Raw genomic sequence first — 14,295 nt, forward strand, 5'->3', positions numbered from 1 at the left:
TTTTCTGTTTCCAAGTTCTATTTTTCAGTTAAACAGAGCCACCCCCACTGCCATCAGATTATGTTTGCTGATAGCTATGGAAGAAGTCACTGTTGGCCCCAGACATATTATCTGTCCATACTGTGAGCCTGGGTCCTCCAGGTATCAGAAACTGATGCGCCATCAGTAAAGAGGAAAGCTCTTCTCTTCCTGCAGACTAGATCCACTGGCCTAAGAGAAGCCACCAGAGAAAGGCTATGACCTCCGCCATCCTCCAGAGAACACCCACAGAAACCAGAGAAAATGGAATTGGGAAATCCTACAGAATGATGCCCTATCCTTGAAGAGAGACAAAAGATGCTTCTCCCTCAGCCCATGAGGGGGCCCCATGGAGGACCTCTCTCCATGGCTTCGCCAGGAACCACCAGGCAGAGAGGGAAAGTACTTTGGTTTTTTAAAGCATGCCTCACTTTTATTTCTCTCAGGAATCAAAATGGTTTATTCTAAGAGTACTGCGTATAGAACAAAGACATAATACTTCAAAATGGCATCATGTTTAATATTTTTTTTGTTGGGATGATTGAAACATTATTCATAAAGTTGTTTCTCACTGGCATGACCTCAAATCATCTCTGAAATACCTCTCCAACCTAAAAAATTTTACAACTTAGCTCTTAAAATGTAATGACTCAATGACAAACACATACTTGTTTTAAAATGATGGAGATGGTGTTTATTTGAAATGGTATATAAGAACCAAAAAAAAAAAAACCCACATTCAGGACAATCGACTTTTTTGGCTTCTTTATTCCTAAAGCTAATTTGTTTTTGTTATTTATTCACCTAGCTGTGATCCAATAATCACTGTTTTCATGGTTTCCTGAAACACTGGGCAATTTAAACTGTCAGTGTTCTTTTGCTGCCCTGTGACAAGTGCTTATTATGGTTGACTAACGTACTTCACAGAGAGCCAGGCCCCAGCAGCAGCCCCTGCACGGTGTGCTAGACCCCAAGAAGTTCAGCCACACAGATCAGCTCTGCTCAAGACAGAGGGCAACCAAGGGAACGTTCTCCGATGGAAGCAGGCAAGCACCTTCTGCTTCTGGAAACCCAGGCTCTTTTGAGGGGGCAGGTCCCCATCCAGAACACTATCAGAAGCAAGTGACTCCCAGACACTGTCAACCTGCTAGCTTAAACCCCTCATGGGCTTTTCCCCCCTAAGCCCAGTTCACTTGCCCTCTTCTCCTAACCAGTGTTGATCCCATTAATCCTTATGGTCTGTTTGTGTCAAAGTTGTTTGTTCGCAAAAGCAGTGACGCTGCCCAGGGTAAGGAGGAAGGGCTGGCCAGTGGCAATCCATGGGAAGAGACTCAAAGTCTGTCTCTCCTTAGGAACGCCAATAGTTCCTGGCTGTGATTTGTCTTGTCTTCCTCTGGGGTTTTCTAGCACCCTGGTACAAGGGGAGCCGTTTCATTCTGACTCCATCATGCCTGCCATTCATTGCTGCCGTTTGCCAGCCATCTCTGCTCTCAAAGAGCTTCAGTGTGCCCCGGAAAGCCAGGCCATGGCTTACTGAAAGTACACCAACTTCTTAGATCTCATGCCTTTGAGAAAAATTCAACTCTGGTTCTAAGGATCAGTAGTATGTGGTCGGGAGGAAGGAGATCAGTAGTGGGTATTAAACAGTAAATGACGGGTACTGCTCCTCCTCTTCTCCCGGGTGAACTCCTGAGCTTCTGTACATACATTAAGGTCCACATGGTCCCTCTTCTACACACTTCCTTACTCAGTGTACACCTCTGCTGCTGTACCCATCACCCTGTGTTGGAAATGCTTGCTTACATGTCAACTTCACCTCCTGGACAGTAAACTCCTGGAAGGAAGGAGCCATGGCTTATTCATTTCCCTGGCCCCTGGGCCAGGTCTGGGCTCCTGATGGCTTACTGAGCCATCCTCCATCTCCCAGGCTGAACTGGCTGCTCCCTCCTCTCCAGTACTCTACATATTGTGCAGACTTTCAGTATAGTGGTTCGCACATTATCAGGATAGGGTTTATGCCTTTTACATCGCTGTATCCCTAGGACCCAGCCCCAGACACATGGCCAGCAAACATCTACTGAAGGGGCACATGGGGCCACGTGATGGAAGACAGCATAGTTCAGATCAGCGTAGGTTATCAGTGCAGGGAGTGATCTGAGAAAAAGCAGAATTTTAGCAGAATTCCTTTAGTTAGCCAGAGGCTGGAAGACCGGATTTGTATGGACAGAGAGGAAGGCACTGCAAACAGCTAGGAGCTCTTAAGAGGGGCAAGTGATGCAAGGAGCCTGACTAGGCTGTGAACAGACCCTGCGGTCAGATGTGGACACCACTTCTGCCAGCTGTGTGGTCTTGGGCAAGTCACTGTACCTCCCTGAGCCTCAGTCCCTCACCTGTGGTGCAGAACTAATACCTCACATGGTTGTAAGGATTAAGTGAGGGTAATATGTAAAGCACCCAGCATGGTACCTGGCCCATCACAGGTGCTTAGAATGCTTCCTTCTCTCTCATCTCTCCAAATGGCACCTGGGGTACCTAAGATTCAGCACAAACTTGTCTAGTTCCTCGATATCAAGCTCCCATTTTCCTCCAGTCATTAAACCTCAAGCTTGTAGGCCCAGCCCCTGGGACTGGTCTCAATGCTCATCAGGAAGAAATAAAACAGCTGTGACTCATTTGCTGCACACTTTGCACAAAGGCGGTCTGAACGATACTCTGATCCCAGCCCTGGCTCACAGCCAAGTCTTTTTAAATCTAGCCTCAGCCCCTGGAGTATGAGGCGGGGTCCCAGGTTACCTGATTTCCTGCTAACCTCTCTAGCATAGCCAGCCTGCTTTTCTCAAACCCATCCTCAGGTTGTTATCCCTCAATTTATTCCACCTTCCTGTTGAAGCCTCCCCCCATTGCTCGAAGCCAATCAGCCTCTCGTGCTGAACTCCAACCTCATAGGAAGACTTTTGCCTGCACCCACCGGTCCTTTGTGGCCTAGCTCAAATGCCACCTCCTTCATGAAGTGTTCCCTGATTTCACCTCACATGAGATGGGATGCCTCCTGCTCTCAACTGCCCCCAGGACTCTGATTATATCTCCTTCTCTCTCTCATGGCACGAGTCATAGCTGGTCTCCTGCAATAAAAAAAACCCCTGCATGCTTGTCTAAGATGATGAGCTAGGGGTACTAGGGCTGGAAGGCTCCAGCCCCTCATGAGCAACCCTACGGCCCAAAGCACCAACTCTGTAAGTTCTCCAGAACCTGCCTTGTATGCGTTCAAGCCCCTCTGCCTCAGGGCTCCCCTGGGTGCCGGTGCTTTCCACGCCCACCTGCCACCCTGCTTGGACTCCAGGCTCCGCCACTGGACGGTATGCGGTCAGGCCTACCCTCACTGCTGCAAGGAGGTTTGGCGACCCACCCACATGCCTGGGACTCTGCAAGCAGACCTCAGCCTGGTCCCCCACTTGTGGCTCCGTAGTCCTCTGTCAGCTCCACTAGCTGTCAACGAGTTGCCCTCTGACCTACCCGGCTGTAAATTTCTTGAGGGCAGAAATGACTGTTTCATTATTCTCTCTGCCCCTCACAGAACCAGTTCCACAGCAGGGGACAAAATAAATACTCCCTTTTCGTCTTGTTTAGCCAGTGGAGGTGCTAAGTGTGTAACAGTGGTTTGATCACGGCTCATAGAAGATAGATGACTTCTCAGTCCTGGGTGGAGATATTCGATTTATGCATATGCCCCACACCTTCTTGAATCTTTCCAAACATAGTGGATCTTGTGGAAAGTATTACAAACAACACATACGCCCACCTGGACAAGGAGAAGGAGGTTTGTGTCTGGTAAAGGGGATTTGAGCTTCAGCGCCTGCAGGAGCTCCAGAACAACACTACGAGACAAGTAGAATTTATCCCGCTCCTAAACAGAACAAAAGAGAAGAAGGTAAGCTATTTCTAAACACTCAGAATAGATCCGTCAAAAGAGCGTCCAAAAGATTCACAGATCGGAAACGAAAAACAGTATTTGAATCTGCATAACGAACTGTCCTTAAGAAATAAAATTAAAACTGAAAGGAAAAAAAAAATTATCAAGGCATTTTTGTGTGTGTAATGAGTTTACGGAAGCACCCAGAGTGCATCGTTCGACGGATAAGAAGAAGATAGGTCTCATCAATACCGAAGCCACCGGATTTGGTTCTTGTTTGCAGGAAATGATAGGTTCTAAGAAATGCAGAAATTAAACAAATCTAAAAGCGTTACCTCCCCCCGCCCCAATGATTTAGAAAGAAACATATACAGCTGTTTTCAGGTCTCACGTCCTCTCTAAGGAATTTACTTTTCAAACGGACTGCTTAGGTGCACGGAAATAGATGGAACATTCCAGGCACTCCCTCCCGTCTTCATCACATCGTAACATTTTGTTTTACGTAAAGTCACAGAAATGAAGCTTCCTATATGGTGCTCTCTTTTCTTTCTCCCTTCCTTGAAGTAGCCACAATTTTGAACCTGGTGCTTACTATTTCATATGTTTTTACTACGTATGTATGCCTCCATCACAAGGTATAATATTATTTTCTATGCTTGTTTTTAACTTTCTAGGATATTATCATACCGTGCATCTCTTTCTGCTGATAATTTCTTGCTACAGACATTATAGTTTTGAAGTCAGTTCCTATTGATGGATGTAGCTCTTTTAACTAGGGCTTAACAATATTTTATTACAGGAACATACTGAAATTCATTGATCTGGTTTCCTGTTAATGGAACACAAGATTGTTTTCAATTTTGTAAGTTTTTTACTGTCAACTATAACACATATGCATAAAAGTACATAACACATAAACACGCAGATAAATGGATTCATAGAGACTGAACACCCTGGTTAAACAGCCGCACGTCGCAAGCACCTCAGAGCCCCTTGTGTTTCCTTGCTTTCTTCTTTAATTTTTTAATGTTTTATTTATTTCTGAGAGAGAGAGACAGACAGACAGCGTGAGCAGGGGAGGGCCAGAGAGAGAGGGAGACACAGAATCCGAAGCAGGCTCCAGGCTCCGAGCTGTCAGCACAGAGCCCGATGCAGGGGTCGAACCCACAAACTGCGTGATCATGACCTGAGCCGAAGTCGGACGCTCAACCGACTGAGCCACCCAATGTCCCTTGTGTGTTCTTTCTTGATCAGAACCAAGTGACTGGAGACCCAATGGGCCTGCATCCATTTTTCCTCTTCCTCATTTTTCCTCATGGCATACTGCCACCTGTATGTCCGATTATCCTTACACGCTGAATGCTTTATTAAAAAACTATTTTTAGAAATCATTTGAGGTCTGGAATGTTATCTTCCTCCAAAGAGCTTCCTCTCTGTTTTTTGCCAGGTCCCCTGGAGGCACTAGCCTGGTCCAGCGTTACCTTATTAAACACACAAACTTTGTAATACCTTATATTGGGCCACCACAGGGCTTGACACTAAGCTTGATCTATGTGAGGGCAATTTCACCTCTGGGTTATTTTTATTGTGTGGTCCTGACCGAACGCGGGGTGGGCTGGCAGAGATGCAGGATCGATCATACGGAGGCCCCGCTCTTGGTATGTCCCGGTTTCTGACTCTTGTTCCCCGAGCCTCCTGGATCTTCCAGAATCACAGCTCAGCCTCTCAGTCACATCTCTGCATTTCTGTGCTCTCCAGAATCTTAGCCTGGTGATTCATCTATATCTGGTTAGCATTTTGATGCTTTTAAGAAGTTTTCAGAAAATATCTTGTTCATTTGGTTTTTTTGTTTTTTTTTTTTTAAGTTTTTGAGTAGGAGAATAGGTTCAAATGATCTAGTCCCTCATCAGGAGAGAAGTCTAAACTTTTCATTGAAATTATACTAAATTTATACATTATTTTATGAGGATTAGCTGTCTTTAGTATGCTGGGCCCTCAGCCATGACAACACGGAGATCTGTTTCCAGTTATTTAATGTTGTTTGATAAAACTTCCTGGTTATCTCAATAGTTCTTGCACATTTTTGTTAGGTTTATTCTTTGTTGCCACAGTAAATGACATTTTAAAAGTACATTTTATAATCATTTGTAGCTGAATATTAAAGGTAGATGATTTCTGGGTGTTCATTTGTAATCAGCATCCTTGCTGAACTCTTACAAAAGTTTTAAAAAAGCAGATTTTCCTCGGTTCATTTGCAATCATATCATCTATGGAAAGTGAGAATTTTATTTTTCCTTCCCAATCCTTATACCTTTGATTTCTTCTTACTGTCTTACCAAGTCAAGAAGGACCTCCTGGACCATAATGCGTAGGAACAGTGATAATGGGCATTCTTGTCTTATTTATAATTTTAAGGGGACTCCTGTTGGCATTTCACCATTAAGTAGTTTCTGGTAGAAGTTTCTGGTAGGCACAAGCTGAGGAAGTTCCCTTCTATTCCTAGTTTGACAGGAGTTATCACAAAAGGATGTTGAATTATACAGAATGTTTCTTTTGTATCTGCTCAGATAATGATATAAATTTTTCACCTTCCATCTGGTAACATGGTGACATAAATCGACGTTCTAATATATAAACTATTCTTATATTTCAAGAAAATCCTCACTGGGCCATGAGGCTTTATTTTTAACACATTAATTTGCTGTTATTCATTCAGAATTTTTATACCTTTGAAGTAGAATTGGCCCATAATTTTCCTTTCTCCCACTGCCGCTGTCCGGTCGGTATCAAGAGTCTACTGGCCTCGGGGTGCCTGGGTGGCTTAGTCGGTTAAGTGTCCGACTTTCACTTAGGTCATGATCTCGCGGTTCGTGGGTTCGAGCCCCGCGTCGGGCTCTGTGCTGACTGCCAGCTCAGAGCCTGGAGCCTGTTTCAGTCTGTGACTCCCTCTCTCTCTGACCCTCCCCTGCTCACGCTGTCTCTCTCTCTCCTAGAAATAAATAAAACATTTAAAAAAAAAAAAAACTGGGATGTTTTATTTAGGTCTAGCCATTTTTTCCTTAGTTGTAGTGTGTTACATTCTTCTAAAAAATTGTCCCCTTGTCCAAGATTTCAAATTTACTCGCACAGAGTGGTTCATTTCAAAATCTCTGATGTGTCTACAGTTGGGTTCCCTTTTTCACTGCTGATAGTCGTTACCTGTGCCTTTCCTCTGCTTCTCTTGATCAGTCTCACCAAAGTTTTGTCTATTTTATTAGTTTAGCCCCAAAGCCCCCTTCTGGTTTTACCAATCCTCCATTGTCGCTATGTCTTCTATTTCATTAAGTCCTGATCTTATCTTTACTATTTCCTTCCTTTAAATCTTCTTATGGTTGCTCTGTTATACCTATTAACTTGACTCGTTTAGTTCACTTTGTTTCTCTTCTTTTCCAAGAGAAGTATTTAAGACTATAAATTTTCTTCTAAATATCTCTGTAGCTCCATATCTCAAACTTTAGAATGTAGTATGTTCATATTTGTGTAGTTCTAAATATTTCTGTAAATTCTCTTATCTCCTCTGATCTATGAAGTATTTAAAAGTATATTTCAAATTTCCAAATATAGCAGGTCCCAGATACCACTAATCCATTCAGTACCTCTGCATGAATCCAAAAAAGGACACACACACAACACAAACACACACACACACACACACACACACACAACATATTAACACATGAGAGCAAACCTGAAAAACTGTGTGTGTTTCCAGAGCTCTGTGGCCAGTAGCCCTGGCTGCATGTGTACATATGTCCTCCCACGCACACACACAACACACCCTCAGTGCCACACAGGTACACATTCGACACAAACCCCACTCCTGCAAAGTGACGGGGTCAGAGTGAGAATCCGGCAGGGAGCCAGCACTTAGAAATCTGAGAATAGGGGCCGTCAAGAGAAGAATCCCAAAGGCCCCCGGGTGGTAGCTGGGCCGGGGAAGAGCCACCAACACATGTGTGCCAGGAACGTGTGCATATATGCTGTTCTCCATGTATGCAAGGCCCTCTGAGCTGATGTGGCTTTATGTAAGGGATGCCTATCCCAGCTGCTCTAGGCCTTAACCAGAAGGCTCCAAATCTCTACACCTGCCTCAATACTCACATAAAATGCAGTAGGCCTTAGATGTGAGTGGTGCCCCCTTAGATGTGCAGCCTTTTTTTAGGTCAGTCTTGAATGGCTGTATGCAGTTACGATTTTGTTACTGGTTTATAATTTAATTGCATTGTGATCCAAGAATTTGGTCTCTCTGAAACCAATTTCCCAGTGTGTGTTAAGACTTTATTTGTGGCCTATTACTTGTTCTATGTTTACAAATGTTATATATATATATTTTTTCTTAAATATATTCTCAAATTGGTGGATTCAAGATTATGTCCATCGGATTCAATTTACTCATTATATTATTCAAATCTAGTATATCTTATTCATGTTTTATCTGCTTGGTCTATCAATTCCTGAAAGAGATGTGTCAAAACCTCCCATTATGAGTATGAATTCGGCCATTTCTTTATGTAATTCTATTCATTTTTGGCTTATATGTATTAACCCTATATTATAAGCTGCATAAGTTTTTGAACTGTCACATTTTCCTAATGAATTAGTTCCTTTTATCAATATGTGGTGACCTTCTTTATAACAGTACTTTAAAAAACATTTTTTTAATGTTTATTTATTTTTGAGACAGAGACAGACAGAGTGTGAGCGAGGAGGGGCAGAAAGAGAGAGGGAGACACAGACTCCAAAGTAGGCCCCAGGCTCTGAGCTGTCAGCACAGAGCCCAACATGGGGCTCAAACTTACAAACTATGAGATCTTGACCTGGGCTCAAATTGTATGCTTAATTGATTGAGCCACCCAGGGGCCCCTATAACACTACTTTTTAACTTAAATTCCATTAACTGGATTTAGTTTTCTTTTCATTAGTAGATTTTTTAACTCTTGGTATATTTTTTAACTCTTTTCTTTCAAAATTTCTCAGTGTCTTTAGATGTATCTCTTGGTGTATTTTTTTTTTAATAGTTTATTGTCAAATTAGTTTCCACATANCGCAGCAACTTCTTACTTGACACATCCCCAAAAGCAAGGGAATCAAGAGCAAAAATAAATGATTGGGACCTCATCAAGATTAAAAGCTTCTGCACAGCCAAGGAAACAATCTCTTGGTGTATTTTTAAACTCTTTTTCTTTCAAAATTCCTCAGATGTATCTCTTATACATAACATGCAGCTGGACTTTAAAACTCAAACCTGAAAATTCCTTATATTTATTGTGATCATTGGAATATTGGCACTCATTTCTATCATCTTCTGCTTATTACAGCTTATTCTATGACTCTTTCTTTGAGAAATTTTGACTGACTTTTTATTCCTATTATTTTTTCTATCTGTTTGAACCTTATACATTGCATTTCTGGCCTTTGGAATTTTCACACTTAAAACATTTACATGTATTCTTAAAAATTTAAGGTTACTCATTACTGGGGCACCTGGGTGGCTCAGTTAAGAGCCAACTCTTGGTTTCTGTTTAGGTCATGATCTCATGGTTGTAAGCCTGCTTGGGAGTCTTTCTCTCCCTCTTCCTCTGTCTTTCCCCCACTCACATGCGTGTGTGTGCATGCTTTCTAAATAAATAAATAAATAAACAAACAAATAAATAGTTACTCATTATCTCTGCCTTTCTCGTGAACAATATGTAGAATGCTTTACCTCTAATTCCCAACTACACATACTCTTCCCATATTGTAGTTATTCAGTATTTTAGTGTCATCTTGTGTGTATATTCATCTGATTAGTCATTATTACTGCTTTATACTGCCAATAATCACTTAGAGTTCTATACTTGACCAGCTTCTTGGAGCATCATTCCTTCATACATTTCATTCCTTCCTTCTTGGTTCAATTTCATTCTTATTGTAATATATCTTTTAGTACTTGTTTCAGTTTAGAAACTATTAGGATCTTATTTTCCTAACAGTTTACTTATTTAGCTATCACTCTTAAATGAGAGCTTAGCTGGTAGAGAATTCCAAGTAAGCAGTTATTTTTTCTTATAATTTTAAAGACTTTTTTCCTATTATCTTCTAGCTTCCATGGGATTATTAGAAAGTTTGTCATCAGTCTATTTGTAGAAAGCCTTTTCTCTTGGTTGCTCTTAAAACATTTTATCTGATGCTTCCTGAATCAGAGCATTAATGGTTTTCATCAATTTTACAATTTATAAAAAGACTATTTTTCCTCTCTGAAACACTTATTAAGGATATGTTAGATCTTCTTTTTATCTTCTTCATCTCCATCTCTTTGCTGCATGCTATGTAATTTCTTACGCTCCATTTCCAATTTCACCAATTCCCTCTTTGGCTATGTCTACTTTGCTGTTTAACCTGTCCATTAAGGTTTTTTTTTAAATGTCTATTTCATTCCTAGAATTTCTTCTTTGTTCTTATCTTGTTTCTTTCTTTCTTTCTTTCTTTCTTTCTTTCTTCCTTCCTTCCTTCCTTCCTTCCTTCCTTCCGTGACTAGAGCTCTTCTCATGTTTTTACTTCATCCTTTATATGCTTGTCATTTAGGGTATTTTTTTTTTAGGTTATGTTTTTATAGCTTTATCACATAGTCCTAACATTGGAAATTCTTACGGGGAATAATCTTGATATTTTTTGACTCTGCTAATCTAGTTAATGTGGATTACCTTTATATGTTTCATAATTTTAGCTTGTAAGCTCATGTTCATCAGGATTTTAATTCTGAGAATCCTGTTGAGCCTAGGCTGAAGGCATATCCATCCACAGAGGTTTGCAGATTGATTTTGCACTTGAGCCAAATACTCCAATGCTATTACCTGCTCCACACCAATGTTACTTGACTTTTCATTCTGGAGGCTCACAGAGCATGGAGGTATAAATTCACACTCCAAAACATGTTCAAAGATTGGTTCATGTTTACTAATGCTCAAAGGAAACTATAAATCTTTCTCAGTTCCTAGGCTCAGACCCCATTCTTTGTCACTTTTATATAGGAATATATTCTTTCCCAGTCACCCCTTTACTAAATGTATAGCCTTTCAAGGGTTCTGACCTTGAAGATTCAGCACCAACACCAAGTCAGAAATAGTCCCAAGACCTTCTCTATGTGGACTTTAAAACTTAAGCCATGAGTGGAAACTGGTGCAACCACTATGGAAAACAGAATGGAGCTTCCTCAAAAAATTAAAAATAGAAATACCATATAATCCAGTAATTCTACTACTGGATATTTACCCAAAGAAAACAAAAACTCTAATTGAAAGAGATATATACACCCTTATGTTTACTGCAGCATTATCTACACTAGCCAAGATTTGGAAGCAACTCAAGTATTCACTGATAAATGAGTGGATAAAGAAGATGTAGTGTGTGTGTGTGTGTGTGTGTGTGTGTGTGTGTGTGTTTATATATATGTGTATAGATATATATGTATATATGTAATGGAGTATTACTCAGCCAGGAATAAAAGAATGAATGAAATCTTGCCATTTGCAACAATACAGATAGACCCAGAGGGTATTATACTAAGTGAAATAAGTCAGACAGAGAAAGACAAGTGTCACATGATTTCACTTATATGTGGAATCTAAAAAACAAAACAAACAAACAAAAACCAGATTCTTAAATACAGAGAACAAAATGGTGGTTGCCAGAGGGAAGGAGGAGGGAGGCTGGATGAAGCAGATAAAGGTTCATAAATGTCATCTGTATGATGACAGATAGTGACCACACTAATTGCAGTGAGCATTAAGTAATGTATAGAGTTAGTGAATCAATATGGTACACCTGAAACTAATATAACACTGTATTTAATTATACTTGAGTTAAAAGCAAATAAGTAAAACAAAGTGAGATATATGCAAATCTAAGAAACATAATTTGAGCTACTAAGCTCCCAAGACAAGTGACTCTCCCACCCGAGACTGCTACAATGTCAGTTTACATGCTTACCACTCTGGTTCTCAATCTCCTCTCCAACTTTGCCCCATCAGTCTTCTAAAATTACCTATACATTTAAAATCACATTCATTACATTTTATCCAGCACTTCGATTATTTTAAGTGGGACAGTTTTCAGGTATTTAGGCTGCCAGTTTGCCAGAAGGAGAAGTCTACAAAGCCCTTACCTTTCCGTGCCTTTTCATTAAACAAGGGAGAATGCTCTATCTGAAACCATTTCTAATAGTTTCTCATTATCTACGAAGAAGGTGGGAACACCCTAAGAGTGAAGCTTTCTACAAGTAGTAGTTATTTTGAGTATGACCACTGGAGACGCGCAGATGACAACAGGAAGTACCACAGGAAGTGGAAGGCCACTAAGAATAATGGCGCAGGAGAGCATATAACATATAAGGAATGTTCAAAACTAAGAAAACCTTGACTTTAAAACAGTGGAAGTTCCCTGTGGTCAATCTCTGTAGTGCACAACATAGAAAGTACAAGTTCATTATGGTTCTTCCTCTAAAAAAAAAGTGCGTAATTTAAACAAACCAAACATAAAGAAAATTAAGAAATAAAATAACTCTCTTTTCATTGTCTCTGTGTATCTTTTCATTGCATTCAGTACTGTGTCATACAGATCTATTATTTTAAGTGGCAAAAAAAGCCTAAGAAGTTATTTTACAGGAAGGATTTGAGAGAAGAAAAAAAAATGCTGATTATTTGGGTAGTTAGGAAACTCCAGACAGAGTACTAAGTTTATAACCAGAAAGACTAAAGAGAAGATTATCATGGAACACTTAACATGGCAGAATGGACACAAGATGGTAAGAAAAAAAAGACAACAGTGTTTTAAACAGAATGAAAGACTTGATATAAAATTAGATTTTTAATGAGGAAAATAAAAGGCAGTGGACCACGTGAAAAATGGAATATTCAAGATGTTCAAGAGAGAACAACAGTAACAGAGATCCCACTGAAAAGAAACTTAGAAAACTTAGAAACTGGAGAGTTAACACTGCACACTGTTCTTCAGGATAGCGAGGCTCCCGGCTGGCCCTGCTTTCCCTTTAGGACAGCGTCTGCCAGCTCTAAGACGCTACAGGCCCTGGGCAAGCAGTACTTTTCCACTTCCTCAGCAATTGGGCCAGGGGAGACGAGAGATAATGCAATACAGAAACCATTATGAAGGCAAGATGACAAAAGATGAGATTACAATCTCAGAGGCCAAGAACCCAGAAGTGGGGAGACAGACAAGTGATGAGAATTAAGGAGCTCTCCTTGGGATTTTACAAATGCAAAGCTGATATTTTTCTACTTTGGGTATAAAAATGACACATAGTGATGGCTTGCCCACTAATCATGGGATGGTGAACTTGAAAAGACCTTAAGACATCATTTAGAACAACTGTCTCGTTTTACTCAAAATATCTCTTCTCTTCTAAGCCATAGGAGCCTCATTTCTCCAAGTTTGTATATTTAAGATACAGTTTATATAGATTTGTGTAAAGTGTTTCCTTCCCAGGATATTTATTAGACCTCAGTAGAATTACTCCTTTTTAACTATATTGAAGCGATGAACAGAACAGGCATTAACACCGGTTAGAAAGAATGTTTCTGCCAGTTTTCAGTTTCCTCAGAACAAACAGAGACACAGCCTTACCTTCGTGAAAGCTCGGTAACACAAACCACACACCTCCACCAGGTAGGCCAACGTGAAGACAGCATTCTGAATTACAAAGCTGAGCAGCTTTGAAAATGGTTCCAACAGACTCTGCAATGACATTGGGGCCAAATAAAATCAATTGCTGATTCTTTCATTTAAAAAAAAGGTATTAAAGTCTTCTGATACTTTAACTAATGGGATCATTCCTTTATTTAAAATCTGTTGCCAGGTGGCTGGCAGAGCAACGTTATTGGTCTACAGAACTGAATATTCAACCAGTGCCTTTAAAGAGTGTGATTTAATCATCTTGTTCCTCAAAAAAACCCTATTTTCCTAGGTGGCATCATTTATGAACCTATTCAGCTCCTATCTTGTCCTTATGTCCACCCCCAGCAATCAAAACTTTGTGAGGTTTGTAGTAGGATTTTCCATTCTATTTCTCACAATCTGTAGGCATCTCTGGGCTCATCGAGCCAGCTCCTTTAAAATCTGTCATCTCAGTTTTAAGTTGCACAAACCACCCAGCAAATAAGTACAAAGCACCATTCGCTCCGATAAAGCTCATCATGACCCAGCTTCCTGCCTGTGTGTATCAGGAAGGCACAGTTTTGGTTTCTCCATCTGAATCCCACCCCTAACAGGTCAGCTTTAGATCCATATGCTCTCTGAAGTCATTTAGAAACATTTGGGAGGGGGGGGGGGGGGGG

General features: G+C 40.7%; 1 protein-coding gene across 3 annotated transcripts in view; it reads right to left on the reverse strand.

Annotated features, from left to right (window-relative positions):
- The window catches only part of UNC79 (unc-79 subunit of NALCN channel complex), a 207,326-nt gene that overhangs the window by 36,873 nt on the left and 156,158 nt on the right, over positions 1-14,295 (reverse strand). For all 3 annotated transcript variants that reach the window (XM_077780866.1, XM_077780865.1, XM_077780867.1), the window contains 2 exons: positions 13,586-13,696; positions 3,818-3,922 (listed from right to left, as the gene is read on the reverse strand). In XM_077780866.1, the coding sequence (XP_077636992.1) occupies positions 3,818-3,922; positions 13,586-13,696 (216 nt within the window). The remainder of the gene's footprint in view (positions 1-3,817; positions 3,923-13,585; positions 13,697-14,295) is intronic.

This window comes from Crocuta crocuta, unplaced genomic scaffold (genome assembly GCF_008692635.1).
Source record: "Crocuta crocuta isolate KB4526 unplaced genomic scaffold, BGI_CrCroc_1.0 scaffold299, whole genome shotgun sequence".
In the NCBI taxonomy this organism is placed as follows: Eukaryota; Metazoa; Chordata; class Mammalia; order Carnivora; family Hyaenidae; genus Crocuta; species Crocuta crocuta.